The sequence below is a fragment of the Ambystoma mexicanum genome, chromosome 6q (genome assembly GCF_040938575.1).
Source record: "Ambystoma mexicanum isolate Mex_15411 chromosome 6q, UKY_AmexF1_1, whole genome shotgun sequence".
NCBI lineage: Eukaryota > Metazoa > Chordata > Amphibia > Caudata > Ambystomatidae > Ambystoma > Ambystoma mexicanum.
The window spans coordinates 1,164,353,511-1,164,374,276 of NC_090937.1; the positions used below are offsets into that span (position 1 = coordinate 1,164,353,511).

The following is a 20,766-nucleotide window of genomic DNA, read 5'->3' on the forward strand; positions in this document are numbered from 1 at the left end:
TCTTCTGTCCTCCTCACTTTCACTCCCTGTCACTCTCCTAAGTTCTGCATCCTAAATTCTCTCTTGCACAGTCTTCACCTTCCCTTGTTACACTACTCTCACCCTCTTTCTATATTCTCTCATTTATTGCTTCCTCTCCTTCTCAACCTTTCTTCTCTGCAAACCTCTGCCTCATACACTGTGACACTTGTCTCTCCTCTCTTTACCCTTTATTGCATCCTCCTCTTTCCCTCTTTGCCAGTCTCTCTGCCACTGTTATTTTCCTCTATCCACTCTTCATGCTCCTTATTTCTTTGTCAGCCTGCTCTCCCTCAATCTCAACTGGTTGGGACTATCTGTGGAAAAGCAGACGCAAAAGATAGCTGCCCCCCTTTAACGTGATCCCGCGTGACCCTCTGCATGTCAGCCCCATCCCTCATCAACTGTCCACACCAAGTTCCTGTTTTTCTGCCTACTGGGCGAGGTCAGAATTGCTGTGCTACGTGGCATCCAACCTTTTTTGGTCTTTACCTCTTGCTGTTCATCACCTTTTTCCATCCGTTCTTTTTTCTCTTATGCGGTGCCTCCCTCTAACGTATGCCATTTACCAAAGGGTTCAAACAATGCATCCGATGTAGGAAGCTGTTCCTGGCTGATGATCCTCCTCATGCCTGCGTCCGATGCCTGGGGATACATCACCCAGTGCCTGTGTCTTCTGTTGTGAAATTCACCAGAGACCTCTGCGGACTCAGCTTCTTTCTATATCACAGCTGGGAATGGTACCGAAGATGACTGATGATCCGTTTGGATCAGGAAGGAGGCCGATATCGGTAGGAGGGAGACCATACTGACCGTGTAGTATGTATTTAAGAAATATCCCTCGGTACCCAGGTGAGGGCTGCTACCCCAATTTCGGGGCCTTCACTGGACCATTTATGGGGAAATCCCGGGCGCTTACACCTGCAGGTACCTGTGGGTGGGAAAACGCTAGTACCGCCTGGTGAGAAAGCGTCAGTACATCCAGGTGGGAAAGGATCTGAAAAGGTCCACCTGATACCAGAAGAATTATTCACTCCTGATAAGGTCACTACAGTACCAGGAAAGAACTCTTCTGCCTTCGGAATCAGCCATACAGGCAGAATTAGCTCTAAAGAGGCTGGCGTCTCCAGGGTGGAATCATTATCGACTGGCTCCACTCTGACTGCATCAGTACCCAAACCTGTTACTGCAGTAATTATTAGATTCCTTGGTACCGAGGAAGGACGAGAGGAAAGCGCATAAGAGACACAATCTCGTCCGGTACCGTATTTGGTACCAGCTTCTCCAAAGAAGCATAAAAGAAGAAAATCTACTAGATAGATGTGCGAAAGCGGCATTGGTATAGGCGGGTCAAAATGAACATGTGACCCATCAACATTTTTCACAGTGCTTCCTGAAGAATATTTTGGTAATCCAGTAAGGCCAACAACACCAGAAATCGTCCTTCCGTTTTCTCCTGAGACTGAGGAGATAATGGCTGAGCCTATCCAATCGGCACTGCAGCTAGTGTTGACCAATATAGAGGTTCCATGACCTGTTGTGTTTAATATTCTTAATCCTGCACAACAGCCACACAGGGTCGACTCTTTTACTTGCCCTTTGAGACCACAGGAAGTCCAGGGGGAACCTTCTGATATAACTATGGACATTACAAATACAATTTTAAAGACCATGTTGTCTGGAAGTTTTGGCCAGTGTATTAAAGACTAGTTTGGGTCCCCTGAATCCCCAGAAGGGGCAGGTCCCACGGGGTCGACTCTGTTACCAATATAAGTTTCAACTGAAGGAGAGGGTGTTGCACGTCCTCGTAAGAAACAGAAGGTGACCAAATACACAGACACGACTATGAGAATTTGTCGGTCTCACCTATGAAATTCTTTAATGACATTGTGTCAAAGGCCATGCAGGCCTTGTAAATTGTCCCGAATAGCAAACCTGAGATTGCAGGGGGTTTGGGGAAATTACCCTCTCAACAGAGCAAGTCTCTATTGCCTATTGGGTTAGTTGTTATGGAACAGACTTTCTCATTGGGGAAAGCTTCGTTCTGATCCTATTGTATCCAAAGCACTGGATGCTAAACACAAGGTTCCAAAAGAGGAGCGTTTTGTTCCAATGGGCAATCTGCCAGAGCAGTCTTCTGTAGTCTCTACAGCTTTAGGTTCAAAGGGCAAGGGTCCTGTACCTTCTCTCGCCTCTGTTCTAGACAAAATTGTTAATGCCTGGGAGGCTCAGGGTAAAGAATCCTTTGCCAATACTTCGTTACAGCTCAGACAGGTCATTACAGCCATGGTTTTGGCTGGCTCTAATATCTTGTACTAGGAGAATCTTGATTGTTTTACAGGACTTCTCACACAAGAAGCTGTAGACACATTTTCTGTCTGGGTCGCAGAAGGTAGAGAGACTTCGACATAGCAACTGCAGGTCGTTAAAGATTTGACTGTGAGTACTGCAAGATGGTGGACAGCATAGACATGCATACTTTTCAGCTACGCCCTTGAATCAGGATATTCAGGACAAGGTAATAGACGTACCGTTTGATGGGAAAACTTTGATTGATCCATCAACGGACAAGGTGCTTCAGAATTCAAGGCTCTAATATCTGCAGCAAAATCTGAGTTCTTGAATCAGGATATTCAGGACAAGGTAATAGACGTACCGTTTGATGGGAAAACTTTGATTGATCCATCAACGGACAAGGTGCTTTAGAATTCAAGGCAAGTATTACTGCAGCAAAATCTGAGTTCTATCTCAGTGAAGCAACCATACCATCAAAAATGTAAGTCTTTTAAGCCACGGTCTGAAGCAAAGAAAAATATTTCCTCTGTCAATAAGCCTTATTCCTCAATCCAGAAGAGGAGATGCGGGCCAAAGGCTCCCTCCTTGAACTTCTACCACTCAAGATCAAAAGAAGTCTGAGTTCCATCCGGGGGTGCAAGAACCACCTGCTCTGCTCTACATCAAATAGCATACATCCCCAGTAGCAGGAAGGATTTCAAAATGTCCTCATCAATGGGAAAACATCATAAAAGAAGATATGGATTTTGAACATAGTTCGTCAAGGTTACTCTCTGGCCCTTTCTGCTATACCACCTCCGCCACCAAAGTTCCAAAAACCATATGCAGAGTATCACAGAGATTCAAAAACTTCTCTATAGATGCGATAGAATTTGTTCCAGAAGAAGAAATAGGTGGAGAGTTCTACTCCCACTATTTTATTATTCAAAAAAAGACAGGTGGAATCTGACCAATATTGGACCTTTTAGATCTGAAACAATTTCTCGGGGTAGAAACCTTTCACATGATAACTGTGCTGTAGGTTCTAGCGGCACTCCAGCATGATTACTGGATGTATCTCTAGACCTTCAAGATGCATATTTTCACGTTCCCATTTTGAAGGAACACCGTCAATACCTGAGGTTTACCATAGGGAAGGGACACTACAATACATCTGTTTACAATTTTGCTTGAATTCTGCTCCCAGAATTTTCACCACGGTTCTGGGTGCTGTAGCAGTTTTACTATGCTTGAGGGTTCATTTCTACCCATACCTGGATGATTGATAAAAGCCAAATCTATAGAGGGAGGTGTTGCAGAAGGTGCAACTTGCATGCAACATGTTGTTGAACCAGGTATTTCGATAAATGTAAGCAAGTAAAAACTGACCCCATCTCAAAGGATTCAGTTAATCGGGACAGCAATAGATACTACTCAAAAAATGGTGTTTCCTCCTGTAGACAGGGTGTCGTCTATTCAAGAAGTAATCTCAATTTTCAGGACACACGAGTCTCTCAGCCTCATGGTACGAAAGACCCTTGGGGCTGATGTCATCTTGCTTCCATCTATTACCCTTTGCGAGACTATGAATGAACACTATTAAATGGCATCTGGGCAGCAACTGGAATCAACTGTCAGACCCACAGAGCTTAGAGATTCCAATACAAGTCATGTTCAAGAATCCCTGTCTTGGTGGAACATTTCATATATTATTTGATTGGTTTTTCTTTTCAAACTCCCCACCATCACATTGTGGTAACAACAGATTTGTCAGAGTATGGCTTTGAGAGGTCATTGCCTAGATCTGAAAACAGATGGTCTCCGGTCGAAACAGGATAAAGGGGACCACATAAATGTGAGTTGAGGGCAATCTTTTATTCCCCCGGTTCAGGGAAGAGCGGTTAAGATTCTTATGGACAATACCACCTTAATGGTCTGTGTGAACAAGCAGGGAGGGACTTGTTCCCATCCTCTGTGTGTTCTTGTGGAGAAAAGATGGTATTGGCACAGGGAAAACCAAGGTTTTCTGATAGCATCCCATCTAGAGGCAACTAAAAACGCCTTGGCGGACAAACTGAGCAGGTTGGAATCCACCCCACATGAATGGGGACTGTAGGGATGCTTTTCCAGAAGTGGGGTCATCCAGTTGTGGATGTATTTGCAACCCAATCAGTGCACAGTGCCCTCTTTTTGCATCGATGGAGGATCTGAGACATCACTCCTCCGTGCAGCTGGACTGGTTTAACAAGCCGCTGTATGCGTTTCCCCCACTTCCCCTGATAAACAGATGTTGATGAAGTTTAAGATGACTTACAATTCGATAATGATTCTCGTGATCCCGTTCTGGCCATGTCAGATTTTATTTCCAGACTATCTGAATCTGTCAGTCGGCGATGATGGATCCACGGATGACAAGACCTTCTGACCCAACAGAAGGGGCAGGTGCCTCTCCCCTCCCCTCATTTGCTGAACTTGAAGGCTTGTTTCCTGAAGAGCTGACCTTCTCACATGTAAATTTTTCTAAACGAAATTCTGGAAATCATGGTCACATGAAGAAACGATAGTGAACCAAATAGTTGCGGCGTTGCCATTGGGCTTTGGATCGTGATTTCAATTCACTAAAGCTTCAGTCAATGATGTGGTGTCCTTATAGGTTCTTTTTGGCTTCAACGGGTGTGAAAGTTGACACTTGTAAACACTATCTGTCGGCAATAGGGGCTTATTTGAATAGAGAGAACCTCTTTTTCCCTTTCACATGAGGGAATCTGGAGGCCTTTTGAAGGCCTTCTTCGCTTACATCTGCCGATTCCTGATCCTCCGCCACAGAGGGCTTTGAATCTGGTTCTTTCTACATTAATGCACAAGCCATTTGAACCATGGTTTCTTGTGATTTGGATCTCTTAACATGGAAAACCGCTTTTTTAGTAGCTGTTACATCAGCCAGAGGAGTAGGAGTGCTTGGGGCGCTCTCTTCAGATGAACCGTATCTTGTTTTTTCATAAAGATAAGGTAGCCCTTCATACGGTGCCCTAATTCTTACCTAAATTGTATCAGATTTTTATCTAAATATAGAGATAGTCCTTCCGGTGTTTCATCTCAGACCTCTTTCTTCTCCGGCCGAAGAGGCCTTACATAACTTGGATGTGACACATACTCTAAAATTTGATTTAGAAAGAGCAAAACCATTCAGAAAAACAGACCAACTTTGTGTGACATATGCTGGTCTTTCGCCTGGTAAGAAAGCTGCTGAGGCATCCATTGCCAAGTGGGTAGTCTTGTGTATCGCTGAACCTTATGACCTGAGAGATCCGCAGAGACTTCGGGCTCATTCCACAAGAGCCAAGGCAGCATCAGTAGCCTTCATTAGGCATGTTCCCGTTGCTGAAATGTGTAGAGCAGTTACCTGGGCTGCTCCTCTTGCTTTTTGCAAACATTACACATTAGATGCGATTGGATGCATCTTCCAGGAAAGATGTCGGGTTCGGCCAAGAGGTGCAGTGAAATTTGTTTGGTTGAATCTTCTATATGCTGTCTCCTCCACCCATACTATTTCTGATGCTTTTTGGTCTGGTCCCAACTAGTTTGGAAGGACGGGAGAGCAGTACAACAGAGAAAAAATAAAAAATTACCTTCATGGTGATTCAAGTTCTTAGTCCTTACTCATCTTCCTTCACAACACCCACCGAGCCATCCCTTTTAAAAGCATATACTTCATCATAACCGCTGGCAGATGAAATCATTAACTTGGTGTGGACAGTTTGTGATGTTGGGGTGAGGGAGGGTGCTGGCGCACGGAGGGATGCACACACTCAAGATGGTCCCATCACGTCGAAGTTCTTAAAGGGGCAGCTATCTTTGTGAGTCCGCTTTTTCCGATCCGTGCCAACCAGTTGTAAAGGAGGCAGAGCACGGCCTAAGAGAACCTGAATCACCATGAAGGTATTTTTTTTAAATTTATCTTTTTTCCACTCCTGAATTTTATGGAACTGTTTGTGTTTAACAGCTCAGAGCTTTGTAATCTGTTACCTCAGTCCCCAGCAGACAAGGAATTGTTAAACAGCCTTAAGAGCGGAAATTGGGACAACTGCAACCAACACTAGAAATCCGGTCTATCTGGGCAAACGTGGTGTGGTGGCAATCCTATTTGTTTTAGATTTCAGACTAAGGATTATTTTTTTTAATGTTTAATTCTAAATGGCTCTGCCCCTTGATGGCAACCTACCCCTCGCTAAGAAAGGGCACTTGGGCTAAAATCGCAATAACTTACATATTCAACTGGCAGTATTCCCAGAGGGGTGCTATCATGCTACAAAAACTCTTCATTTATATCCAGTGTTCCTCTAAAAGGTATTTATGCCTTACAAGTACTAGACAATTTCGAACCCATCTGGCATCTCAAAAGCAAGTTCTTTGTTCCTATTTTTAAAAGATTGTAAATGACTGCTTGGGCAGCTGCTGATTATGGCATCAGAGCAGTATTGTTTTCATATGGAAGCAACAATAAGCAAAATAAGACCCATGCCATGCAGGTAGATGCAGCCTCACCCTGATGCCGTTTCCCCTTTCTGTTGCCATTTAGGACTTGGTGGTGGAATGTTGCGATGGCAGCTTTGATCATGACCCCATAGTGTCATTCATTTGGCAATAAGGTGCATTCGACGGATGCCCTCTGATATAGTCCTATTTGTTTGTGTTGTGGACTTTTCACTTCACCTTCCTTGGCTTTTAAAGGCCAGAGACTGGCCACGGAATGCAGTCCAATGGGTGCCAGACCCACTCCGGCTCATGTAATGAGGACCACTTTGCAGCTCCCAAGTCCTGCCAGGCAATCAAATGTACTTTAGAAAGTTGTGTGGTATTTCCCCTCATGCAAAAGGAACATCACAATACTGTTTACAGTATAATCCAAACACGGGTTCATATTCTGGCCATAATTAAACCAGAAAAACTGCTCAAACAAATTTAAGGAAAAATAAGCAAAGTACTGACTGTTGAATAGTTTCCTAAACACATGGCTAGTCGAGGTACGGGAACTCAGATGAGGGGTACTCCGTACTCTGGATATACATTCAAGAGCTGGTAACGAGGCCTTGCATTAACGAGAATATAGAGCTCACAGAATCAATCAGAATGGCGAAAATGAGTACGAAGAGCCAGTATGAGGCGGCCGCTGGGTCCGTTCATAGGGAAGACTGAATGCCTGCAGAGGTAAAGCGAACCACAATTTTCGGGACTTAAATAGGAGGGTAATATAGAGCTAGAAACTAGTCTCTGCATCTTGGCAGCTCTTTCAGGCATACGCAGAATTTGATTATCACTCGGAGCTCTGCATATAATAGTGTCATTATGTTGACAAATTGGTGTGAACGAATTATTTGCAGCCCTGAGCAGATGAGTTGGTGCATCTGTACCAGGAAATGGTCATTGGCATGTCTGACCATAGCTTGGATCACTGAAGGAGAGCTACACCGGGTGGCATAGTTCTACTAATGGGATTTCATATTATATCTTTGGCCAATATCTTCTAGCTATGATTGGTCAAAACGAGTGACATACCAGAGAAAGTCAAAAGGTCCCTGGCAACAAATGTTTCCACATGGTTAGACTCTCTGTACTGGGAAATAGCACAGTCAGTAAAAGCCGATCCACTGTTTCTACCTGAGCAGTACACTTCAGTGAAATGGGTGAAGGCAGCAGCTTCCAAACATGGGTCAAACGTATGGGTTCCGTTTGTCCCACATCCATGTCCGGCACCGAACCATGGCACTTGGATGAGTAACGAAGCATGTGGCCTCAAGACAACCTATCAACTGAGATGTCAACACCCACAGCAAAGCCTTATGAAGACAGGAAAACGTGCCGGCCAGTCAATAGTTCACTGAAGGGGCAACATTCAGTCCTAGTGTCGTATGCGCTCCGATCAAGCTCCATTGACACACGCTCCCTAGACAAAACTTGACCTTGTAGGTGTGTTGCTTCGTAGAATTGCAAAAAAAAGTTGAATAGTATGAAATGCGGTGTTGTACATAAAGGTCAGTTGCATGGCAAACAATATAGCAAAAAGTATAAGAATGTTTCATATGTATGCTCCAAGGAAAAAGAAGGTAGGGTGAATTTGTCGCTTGATAGTTCCCTTTAGTAATGCTCAGATTGTGAAAATGTTAAACGGTAAATGTTTTGTTACCCCCACTCCTTGCAGAATTCAGATGCCACTCCAGCCGTGTAAAATATTTTTTAAACTACCCAATAATTACTTTTCTTTACGTTTAATTACTCAGGAGCTAATTTTCCCCTTGCTTTAGTACTAACACTTACGTTTTCAAATAAGCGACAGGGTCCAAATCCATTGCCAAGTTCCTTGATTTTTTTGTGAGGGTCTATATTTGGACGCCTGTCCACCCGCCCCTTCTTTTTCACTGTCTTGTATTTCAGTTTGTGTATAAATGCACAAGACAAACTGGACAAAAACCTTAAAGCTCTGTCCTTGCGAAACCGCTCACTCATCAAAGCAGGGAACTTTGCAATGAGTCTTGACTTGGGGAACACCAATTTAAGAAATGCACCATTTCTAAATAAATAAAGGGGCGCTCCTGACTAAATAAACTGACGTGAATCGGGCCAGTGAGTAGTCTGTTTCGAAGTGCCCGTTGTCCCAATTGAAGCCTTTCAGGCCCTACAGTAACCACTGTTTTTCTCTGAAATGTGTGCAGTTTGCACTAACCCGGTGGTTGTTGCTGCTGTTACTGATCATTGTGTTGTGTTGGTATTAGCAGGCAGCCTAAGAGGCCGAGGGCGAGGTGCAGCTGGCAACAGAGCCCCAGGTCCCAGAGGCACCTACCTGGGGGGATATTCTGCAGGCCGTGGCATATATAGCAGGTATCATGAAGGGAAGGGCAAACTGCAAGAAAAAGGCTATGAACTTGTACCCAACTTGGAAATGCCGGCTGTCAATCAAGTTGCCATTAAACCCGGTACAGGTTAGTCTTAATGTACATTGTTCACAGATTACTAAAGCTCAGTTATAAGTCAAAGTATTTTTGTAATATAGCCGTGCATAGTTTCAGTTTGTTCACTATTCATCCGGGGCCCTCTCTTGCCATCAGACCAAGCTCTCCTTTATGATCTGGCTAAAACTGTATACCATGAACTCATCCAAAACTGGACAGCGCTTGGTCTAATTTAAGAGATGATCAAGTGCTCGTGGTGACAGAAATAATAGGCAGGCGGGACCCCTTTAATGACCTATATAGCAGGATTGTATTCGTCTATTTGACTTATGGTAGTAGTCCAGATCCCTTTTAAAATGCACATTCTTCTGGTGGTCAACTTCAAGAAGCATTTATTCTGGGAAAGTGAGAGGTGCTGGTGCCATTAGCCATTCACGCACAAAAATTGGTTTCCTAGGATATGCCCACCTTTTAATATAGACTATTTTATAAGTGTTCATGGTGTTATAGAGTAGGTCTGGGACTTGGAAGGGGTGCGATGAGGGGGATATTGAATCATTTGTCTAAATTTAGGACTTGATTAACTCTACCTGCCCATGTTGATTTAAATACCCATTTAATTACTAAATTGTTGAAAAATTGTATGGGACTTTTTTGGGGGTTTAAAGCTTCTAATATCTCTGCAGAAACTCTCTTCCTTTCGCCAGCAAGATTCCCAATCATTTGTGTTTATGTTGTGATTATAGCTAATAAAAAATCATTTAATCAACTCTTATGTATGCCGTCTGTACTAGGACTAACCCCTTCTAAAATGTAGATTCACATATGCACCTAGAATTTGATATACATGGAGACACTGGTGTGGGTAGGATTCCAGGCACTCTAGATTGCAGCTTAGGGTGGTATCCTGGGAACCCTTTAAAATGAGCAGAAAGATCACACCAGTGTTATGGCATGGGTTTCCAGTTAGATTTGCCACCTAAAGTAGTAGTTAAATGTTATTTTAACTTGCAGCATTGTGGTTATTTTCTGGCACAGTTAGTTTTGAGTAAAAGTTATGAAATGTCCAAGTTTTGTGAATAGCATTTTGCAAGGACCAGTGTTGAGAAACGCATCCATAAAGTTTGAGGGAGTTGACAATAATAGGGGGGAGGGAATTCATTGAGCTTGCACAGACAGATGGATAAGGGCTTCGATTTTACATTACCTACATTTTGGGTATTTACTGAATTGCACCGGAGCAATTTATTGGCGCATGTTAGGGATCTAAACCTATTTTTTTTTTATGTAGGAAATGGGGCTCATAATGAACTAAGTGTGTACTTTGTGCTAGCCATCTACTCTGTTCAAATATTTGTTTAGAAAGTTTCATCCATGAAGAATTGTTATTTCTGGGGTATACCACTTGTACCTAGGGGCGAGTGGGGGGCGGTGGTGGTGGTGTCTTTGGGTTTGATATACGCATAGCAAAGACATCTTATTGTGCCTTGTTCCTTTTTCTTATACTAATGCATTTATTTAATATTCCGTAGTGGCAATCCCCACTCTTGGGGGCCAATACTCCGTGTTCCAGGCAGCGTCCGCTGCCAAACTGATGGAAGAGGGTAAAATCCACGCAATGGATCATATGATGAGTCCGCTTGCAGTCCAGACTGACCCTGCCAATGCAGCAGCAGTAGCAGCCGCTGCAGCTGCGGCAGCAGGAATGCCATCAGTTTCGACACCGCCACCTTTTCAGGTAAGTTCACTGAATAGTGTACCAGTTTAAAGTCCTCCCCCAAACATCTCAGGATCTCATGGCACTGTACACACGTATATTGTGCAAGTGCTATTTAGAACATGCAAATATAAATGCACATCCATGCATGGTACTTAACAAGAGTTATGGTCTTGTGTTGCACAGCGATAGATTCGTAGAGGTTTTAACAAAAAAGGTTAGAACATTTGCTACATAGGGCGGACTACACAGACGAGCAAGAAAATTTTACAAAGAATTAAGTGAATGAAGGGAGGAGGTGGGGGGATTTAAAAATATTCCCTAATTTAAGTAGACATTGGAAGGGGCAAAGAACCCATATGTCAAGGGTGATAAGTGGATAAACTGCATGTTTAAAGAATCTCAGACAGGGCGGTCAGGGGGACTGGCATAGAAGTAGCAGCCATGAAGACCATTGACACCTTAAATGGAAATGCCTGTATTAATGAAACAAAGGTACATCCAACATAACACACTCGTGAAAATAATAAATACAGTAGCTGAACCCCACCCCATTGTGTCCCGGAGTTTACTTGTAACCAAAACGCAGCAATAAGCAATATCTGGGTTAGGCGGCACGGGAAGTGGGTTTCAGGTACCACAAAAGGCTTAATTGCATTGTTTCTTTTTTCAATTGCATTAGTGATTTTAGAAAGCTGATATCAGTGTACGATTGCCAAAAATGTAAATTGCTTCAAAGATCACTGCTAGTTATTTGTACTGCGTGAGTTGACTGGAAACGTTTTCCGACCCTATGGCCCAATATACTCTTTGCTTCTTTTTGGAAAGTCATTGATTGCTAAATGGGAAGCCAATGCAGTGTTTTATGTGCCTGAGTGACCGTCTCTGGTCGTAAGCTGAGTGCACGGATTCATGTTACTGCTTTATTTTGGGCTAGTTCCAGTTGTTTTAAAGCTTTCCTTTGGATGGTCGTAGTAAAGCCTATTGCCATAGTCCCTACCACTCTCGCAATGTCGACTTTGCGAAATAGACCCTGTCTTGATGAGGTGAAGTTGGAAATGTGCTTTAACCTGTGCAGCAAGGGTTGCCAGGGCATGGACCATTTGGATTGTAAATATTTTTGAATCCTCATCCAGGGGTCAAGTCCTAAAAATTAAAGTGGGGGGACTCATCAACAAACGAATGGGATGTGACGTCGCCGGAAATGTTCATATCAAGGTGAAATATTCACATTTCATTAAATTGGCTTTGCATAACCACCCAAATTGCACAAGACGAATGGCATTTGCCTTTCATAAAATCAATACACACACAAAACCAAGAGAGGATATTTTCTTCTAATAGTGTTTTTGAAAACGTTAAAAGGTGTGCATGTTGTAAACTACAAGAACCAATACAAATGTTTTCCCTGGGACTTGCAGTACCGAGATGGGACATTTAACCTTTAGTTGTTAGTTATTCTTCACCAGGTTACATAGTGCAGTGGTGAAGTGTCCAGCCTACAAACCTGACGACTGCGGTTTCATCTCCGAGGTTGGCTTAACTTCAAAGAGGACCTTCAATGTTTCTCGTTTTAGCTGGGGGGGGACTGAGTCCACCCTCTGAATAAAGTGGGTGGACTCCGTCCACCCCGCGTGTACCCTTGACTTGAGCACTGCTCATCCCATATAACCAGAATGTTAGATTTTCTGGAACTCTCGTAAAGACTGTTCCCAACAATTATGTTGTCGATGCTTGTAAGGTAACCTGTGCTGTGCTGGTGTTCCTCTGGGTTATTGTTTAGTATAAATGTTAGTTCAGTGTAATCCACATTGAGTTGAAAGGCCGGTGTTACGTTTTCAAAAAGATGACCGAGGGCTCATGCAGGCATTTAAAAGTCAAAGGGAAAGGACAGAAATCTGAGGCACACACCAAGAATGTGTCGGATACGTGACAAGGGTTGGTTATATTTTTAGAGATCCTCCAATATGCCCATCGGGCCTCGTTCTGTGCTGCATGAGGTTCTGTCGACCGACTCACTGTCAGGAAGGAAATTGAGATGCACATTCTGTACGTGGAGTTTGAGAGAGGTTATTCTTGTCTAACTGTGAGCGAAGAATGGAATGTTAGAAATAGGGTGGGAATTTGCTAGGTTTGAATTTGGTGGTGTGATTTTTATTTTTATTTTTTTTATAGTTCAGAGGTGGATTAATTGCAGACCTGTAAGTGATCGTACTAATGTTTGCTGGATGGAGAGGTGTAGATGGAGAGGTGTAGCCGTAGGACTTTCAACTCCTCCACAAACCTGAGAGCTGGCTCCATGGTGGGCTAAAAAAAAATGAGTTTGATGGAAGTATTAGTACCCTTGGTAGGGAGTTTGGTGGATCCAAATGACTCCATCATGTTTATATTGCTAGTTTGAATTTTGTTCTCAAATAGGGTGTTCATGCTGTGTGCTAAAGTCTGCCATTGTAAATTTGGGAATTTTCTCATTATGTACTTAAGCAGGAGGACCGTTGCTTTAACGTGTCAGCCAACTCAAAACAGTGTTCCCCAGGTGATATTTCTTTAACAATTTCGTTTTCCAGTTTTGCCATGTTGCCATCTGAGCACTCAGCTTCTCACCAAAACACCATAAACATCTAAAACATACACAAATATTGCATATTGACAACCTTCATCCACACGTGCGTACATGAAGGAATGTTCACAAACACTTTTCTAATAGGAATTTTAAATTGCTGGTCATTAGCATCTGGCCATTTGCTACTGACAAGGTCTTACACAGTGAACAGTTTCAGAAGGTAATGTTGGCTTGCCTCCTTAAAGTACTAACTTGAGTAGTGGGACATTACCCCCTTGTACAGCTCTCTGCAGAAGGATTTCCAACCTGATTATTGCTGTATGCCTGTCCCCAAAATACCCTTTTGGGCCCTAAACCACCAACCGCCCAAAATGCACATCGAATTACACTGAGTACCCCTACTGCAAATGAAAATGTCACCTGCTCTTCACTTATTACTCTTCACTGACTTGCTTTGGAAACTGCATGGGAACCTTGCACCCTTTGGTGCTGGCACCATTGCTGGCCACTAGTCTTAAGCCCCTTCCTGCTCCAATTTGTGCAAAGGGCATAGCTCCCATCAATTATTATTAGTATTGTATTTATTGAGCATGGACCTAGCTTCACAAGGCAACATAGTGCTTTACAGCAATACAGATACACAACGGAGCACTTTACAGAGGTATACAACCGTACAGATGCATAAAAGAACGCTTTTCAGAGGTAACAGAACAGTAGGGGCACAAGGGGGAGGCTACAGCTGTACAGGGTGGCAGGGAGGAGAGGGGCGGATGGCGTCTATCGAGTTAGTTGGCACTGGGGGGGTGATATGATGGCCTAGGTGTTGAGGAGGAGAGACTCCTTGAAGAGCTTGGTCTTGAGTTCTTTTCTGAACTGTAGGAGAGTCTGATGCTGACTGGGAGGAAGTTTCATAGTCTTGGGGCATAGGCAGAGAAGGCTTGTTTTCTGGTAATTTCCTTTTTGCAGCAGCGGATTTCAACTCTGCACGTGTCCTGGCTTCTGGTGGTGCGCCTGATTTGGTCTGCTGGAGATGCTGAGTTTCTCCGCAAGGTAGCTAGGTGACTTGAGAGCAACTGCCTTATAAAGGATGCAGCAAGATTTGAAGGTGATCCGTCCATGCAGTGGGAGCCAGTGAAGGTTGATGAGGGCCGGGGTGATGTGGTCGTATCTGCGTGGACCGTTTTTGAGGTGTGCAGCTGCATGTAGGGCACTTCTCAGGGGCATAAGGGAGGACGACAGGAGGCCTTCAAGGAGGGCATTGCCCCCATCCGGGTAGGATGGGACTAGTGCTTGACCAGTGGTGGGCTTGACTTTCCACAGGAGCGAGAGTTGATACAAAGCTGTCTTGAGTTTTTCTTGTTATATGTGTCTTGAAGGAGAGGTGTTTGTCGATGTGGAACCCAAGGGAGTTGGTCCAGGAGGTGAGCTTGGGTATGAACCCTTCCGGTGGTTTGGTATGAACTCATGATGGATAGTCTGGTTTGTATGTCTGGATGTTCAGTTTTGTTAGTGAGGAGTAGGAATTCGGTCTTGGAGGGGTTGAGCTTCAAGTGGACATCCAAGATTGGCAGTGCAGTACATAAACAGTAAAATAAATAAGACAATACATAAAGATAAATACAATAAATAAAAGGTGCGGCCAGCTGGTGGCAAGTGCAAGGAAAGTGCAGACATCAGGTGCCAAGTTCTGGTAGGGTGGCAGTGCAGGTGTGCAACTGGTGGGGAGGGGGCCTAGGCCCGAGATCAGAGGGTAGCCAGGTAACCAGTGCAGTTTCAACCAGGAGATCAGCAGGGGAGAGGAGGAGAGAAAGCAGAAGCAGAGAGGAAGGTCTTGAGGTGCTTCTGGAACCAGAGACTGTTCTCAAGTTTTGGAGAGGCATGCAGGCTGTTCCAGAGGGAGGCCCCAGCAGAAGAAATAGATCTACCACCAACTCGTTGCTTGGAGAAGCGACTGACCCTGAGGGAGTTGGAGGTGGTGGAGCGAAGAGCTCGAGAAGGAAGATATTTAGGAAGAGGGAGTTGAAGGTATTGAGGCCCGAGACCCCAGAAAGACTTGTGGACAATGCAGAGGGTTTGAACTTAATCCTCGCCGTCACTCGGAGCCAGCGCAGAGATTTCAGTCCTGGAGAGATCCGATCCCAGGGCATGAGGCCTTGCAGTCCTGTTTTGGATGAGTTGGAGGGCAGAGATCAAGAGGGGGGCAGATTTAGAAAGAGGCTATTGCAGTAGTCCAGCCTAGAGAGAACCAGAGCTCTGCAGACAGTGATCTTATGGGGGAAGGAGAGGAAAGGAAGAATACCTCTGAGGAAGTGCAGCTAGTAGTGGGACTTCTTAGAGACGTCAGAGATGTGAGGAGAGAAGGAGAGTATGGAGTCGAAGATGACCCTGAGGTTTTTAGCCTCACGGGTGGGAGCAGGAAGAGGAACAAGAGAGGCCGGACAGAGAGTGACGGGAAAGGAGGGAGCAGGTGTGCTGATGAGGAGAATCTCGGTCTTAATGGCATTAAGGAAGAGATCATTGGCGGCACACCACTCCTGGATAGCAGACAGTAAGAGATTAGAGAAGGAGAAGAGGTAGCGGAAGAGAGCCTGAAAATGAGTTGTCATCCGCATAGGACTGAAAGTTGGGGCCGAGAGCAGCAATTCGGTGGGCAAGAAGTGCCATGTATTGGTTGAACAGCCAGGGAGAGAGGTTAGACCCCTGGGGAATGCCACAGGTAGAGGTAGAGATAGAGGAGAGGAAGGACCCAAGGTGGACCTGGGAGGGTTGATCAGAGAGGAAAGAAGTCAACCAAGCCAGGGCCTGATCTGTGATCTCCAGGTTATCGTGGAGACTGTTGAGCAGGATGGCATGGTTGGCATGGTTGACTGTGTCAAAGGCAGAAGAGGGATCAAGTAAGATGAGGACACACGGGGTGTTGAAATCAAGGTTGGAGAGCAGGTCTTCACGGATGTTCAGGAGAGCAGTTTCCGTGCTTCTGGCAGCTATGAAGACTGAAGGTCACTGAGACAACCAACAGATTCAGTGTGAAGACTAAACTGAGAGATGGCCAGCTTTTCCAGGAGTTTGCCCAGGAAAGGAGTGACGGAGATTGGAGAATAGTTAGCCGGGCCGGAAGGGGTTGGCAGACGTTTTCTTAAGAAGAGGGTGCACAAGGGAGTGCTTCAGGGGGAGGGGAAGACTCCAGTGGCAAAGGAGTGGTTGCAGAAGTCAGCTAGAGCAGGAGCCAGGGTGTCAATATGGTCCTTGATGGTTTTTGAGGAACAAGGGTGAACCTGTTTGGACAAGACTTTCATAGATCGGACTTGTCTAGAAACCTCGTCTGGGGAGAACAAGGAAAAGTCGGACAAGGAAGGAGGAGAGGTGTCCGAAGAAGGACCAGAGGAAGAGCAGGGAGTAGAGGGGAGAGGAAGAGAGGACACGATGTCCTGAGTTTTAGAGATGAAATGAGAAGCCAGGGCTGTGCAGAGAGCCTGGGAGGGGACAGGAGAGGTAGAGACTGCAGCAAGTTTGGCCATCTCCTTGCAGATTTTAGAGTTCAAGCGAGTTGTACGATGCCGCAGAGATGCGGGCTGGGATGTGGGATCTTCTTGGTGCGGACAGAGAGCCGGTATTGCCTTTCGAGCAGGTGGCAGGCCAGTTTGTCAGATGATGTACCGGAAGCACGCCATTTCCGCTCAGCCACCCTGCACTTGCATTTAAAGGTGACGAGGTGTGAGTCGTACCAAGAGTTGCACTTGGCTTTGGGCTTCAAGCGGATCCTCATGACGGGAGTAAGAACATCAAGGGTATCAGAGGGGGTGGAGGGGGTGAGAAAGTGGTGGTGAAAGCCTCAACTGACACACGCTTCATGGGTTGGATAACCCAGAAGGTAGGTGACAGTGCTAGAGTTAGCTTGGGCTGAGGGGTTTGGCCAACTACTGGCGGTTGGCGAGGTAGGACTTGAACCAGTGTAGGACAATGTCACTGATCCCCATGCGCCGATGTAGAGCGTCCATGAGCACCCAGTGGTCTACTGTGTTGAAAGCAGACGAGAGGTCGAGTAGAACCAAGAGGCAGTGGTGGCTGTCATCAAGGATGTTTGCGTCGTCGTCGACCACCTGTATGGTTGCCATCTATGTGCTGAATTAGTGAAGAGGGAGAAAGGTAAAGGATGGAGGACAGCGTTACAACAGCCTAGGAATACGGTGAGGGAAAAAGAAGGAAGTGGCATGGGGTAGGGGTATCATTTTGTAATGAGCATGGCATGGGACGGTGTCTAGGCAAAATCTTTGGTTGCCTATTTGAAGAGGAGAAAACAGGAATTAAATGGAGGATTGTTATCCGCCTCTTGTAGAGCATACCTTTACCTCTGGAACTTAAGAGTGCATGATAACAAACCACCAATTCAGCTAAAGGTATTGGGCAGCAGGAAATATCCAGGTTTTGATGAGCCTGCAGAATGACAAATAGTTTAGTTACCCTGCGGGACAATTAATTAGAGTTCGAAGCCAATCTAAAAAAGGATCAGCCAACCAATGCGATCTTCCTGCAGAGAGGGACCCAGAGTAGTTTCACAAGTAGAATGAAGGGATGAAGCAAAAGTGCAGAAAGCCTGTGACTAGTCTATTAAAAACATTGTCTCGAGCATAGCAGCTTTTGAAGGAAGTGTGACAAAGTGCCTCACTGCAATGATCTTAACAGGGCTTTCATGAGCCTGTTCTACTAATGAAGCACAAAAAGCTTGCTGATGCTTTTTGCACCAACTGCAGCAAGATGTATCTAAGAAGAAGTAGGTCATTTCCATAATGAAGACAAATGTTTGTTGTCACTGCAAATAGCTAATACTGCGCAGTCTTGGTGGAAAAAGGGAAAACTGCTGCTCAACACATTTAACACATTCAGATGGAAGAGGCAGGAAGGTTCAATTTTCTTAATTTTAGGACACAGCATGCATTGGCTGTCCGAGTCTTTGACTGGTGCCACAGGGGTAGAGAAGATTATACACCACACGGCCCAAATATGCAGCACGGGCAAGGTCTTCTTAGAATGAGCAAACCAGTTAGAACTGATAGAGTATGCATGGTTACGAGGCACAAGCAAATTGGTATAAGTGTATAACTGGTAGCCAAATGAGGGGATGGGTGCAACAGCTAGTTGTGCCCCCATTTAAACTGAGCACTGCCATAGGCAACAGCTTCCCTGTCAAAGCAGCCCGGTTGTGGAACTCTCTCCCATCCTCTTTAAGGTCTGACCTATCCTATCCACACTTCAGACTTAACTGTATTAAATGGCTCAAAGAAAACGACCTATAACTAACCAACACCAGGATTACTTGCGTCTTACCCATCTGTTAACCTGTAGCTGAACGCATACTTACATGCTCATCTCCCCCGCTTACTAGACCTTGCTTTTTGACTGCCAGTGTATACTGTGTATACAGCTCTGTGTACAAATACCTGTGTATATAACTCTGTTTCTGATGTTTGTTAATCTGCTTAGAATCACATGCTGTGCATAGGTCCGACATCCAGTGGTCACTGCAGAGTATTGCATTTTGTTTTTCGTAGTCGAAAAGGGGACGTCGACAAGGCGTGTCTGTAACACTATCCCTATAGTGACGTGCGTAGTACCCACAATCCCTCACGCGTCGAGGTCCCTCAGATTGTTTTTTTCCGCCCAGCTACTGGTCGCCTTTATGCAGAGCTCCTCGAGAGACATTGCCAAATAGTTTCTTCGACCTTTGGTCGTTTGTTATTAATACCAATAACGATAGATCCCTCCCTCGACGCAGAGCCGTTTCTCCGCCGAGCAAGATCTTCGACGGAAGGACGAGCGGAGGAGATCCTTCGGCGCTGCCGAACACGTGGCCTGGCCTCACCGGCCTTACACAGTAGGGAGAGTGGGGTTTTGTGGTCTTTCTTTCTTTTCTTTAAGAATGCCTTTCTTTTTCCCCTCCCTCTCTTTCGAGGTCGTAGTCACACCTATTACCCTCCGCTATGGAGAGGACGCCATTTAGGTTTTGCCCGCTTTGCAAGGGTAAATATACCTGGAAAGATAAGCATAAACGGTGCAACCGTTGCTTACCCCTCGATCACCAGGAGGACGGCTGTGCGGCCTGTAAATTACTAAAGCCCAAAACTCTAAAGGACCGCAGGGTCAAAAGGTGGGCGGCCTACGCCATGTCTAGGCCTGACTCCTCGCCCGCTGCCGCCGCCGCCGAGTGTGACGAGGACAGTGACTACACGGCCCCCGTAACGGAGGCTGTAGACCTCTCAAAGGAGCGCTCTCGCTCCTCGTCGTCCGTCCCCAGCCCCGACAAGCCCGGCTCTCGCCCAGCTTATGGGGATGAACACCCCGGCGACAAGGACACACACAGAAAAACAACATAGCACATACCCCCAGGCACACATTCGTCGAAGACGAAGACAGCCTTAGCGCCAACCGGGATGCCGGGCCCACCGACGTCTTCCACCGACCGTAAGGGTCGGCAGCCCTCCCCGCCACCGCTTCCGCGACAGGCGACTGGGCACTCTAAAAATAAGGGCGCTAACACCAAAATTTCCGGCGACACGCATCGCAAGAGCGCTCACGTTGCCGACAAGGACTCGACGAGCAAAGGCTCGACACTCCCTAGCGCGACGGCGACCGATCCCTCGGAAGAGAGAATGATCGCCGAAAGCTTCGCGCGCATAGCATCTAAGGACGGCCAAAGACGTACGGCGAGTGAAACGCCGAAAACCGCGCACAAGGCTAAAGATACCCCGAAGGCGCCGGAAGACAGATCGGGTCAGTTCCCGACGCCGTCGGAAGGCCCTAGCCAGCAAGAAGGCTACTCAGAAGGCGAAGGGCCTCTTTCTTCGACGTTATGGGACAGAACCAGACAATTACAGGAGGAAGAAACCCCCTTTTCTTTCCCAGACCGTCCTGGCCGACCTCAGTGGACCTTTGAAAGGTTCCAGACCTGTATGGACAAACTAGATAGGTTCATGTCCATCCCAGAAGACAGGGCACCCAAGAGACCAAGGGAGGCACCCCTTGAGAGTCCAAGGGCTAAATACCAGAAGTTTTATAGCCCCATACAGGAGGACATAAGCTCTTACAATCCCACTGAGGAAGACACCTTCTTCCAAGAGGAAGATGAGCTCACCTATGGTGAGGACCAACAAGAAGAGGAAGCTTTTCACGAGGAAACTAACCTACATGAGGAAGGATTCCAGGAAGACACAGGCGAGGGCAACCAAAATCCCTGGCAGTCGCCGGCTAGG

At 45.7% G+C, this 20,766-nt stretch overlaps 1 protein-coding gene across 4 annotated transcripts in view; it reads left to right on the forward strand.

Moving 5' to 3' along the window:
* Positions 1-20,766, forward strand: part of RBM47 (RNA binding motif protein 47) — a 734,836-nt gene that overhangs the window by 688,067 nt on the left and 26,003 nt on the right. For 2 of the 4 annotated variants that reach the window (XM_069631764.1, XM_069631767.1), the window contains 2 exons: positions 9,063-9,269; positions 10,772-10,977. In XM_069631764.1, coding sequence (XP_069487865.1) covers positions 9,063-9,269; positions 10,772-10,977 — 413 coding nt within the window. The remainder of the gene's footprint in view (positions 1-9,062; positions 9,270-10,771; positions 10,978-20,766) is intronic. The other 2 variants (XM_069631765.1, XM_069631766.1) reach the window with 2 other exon arrangements.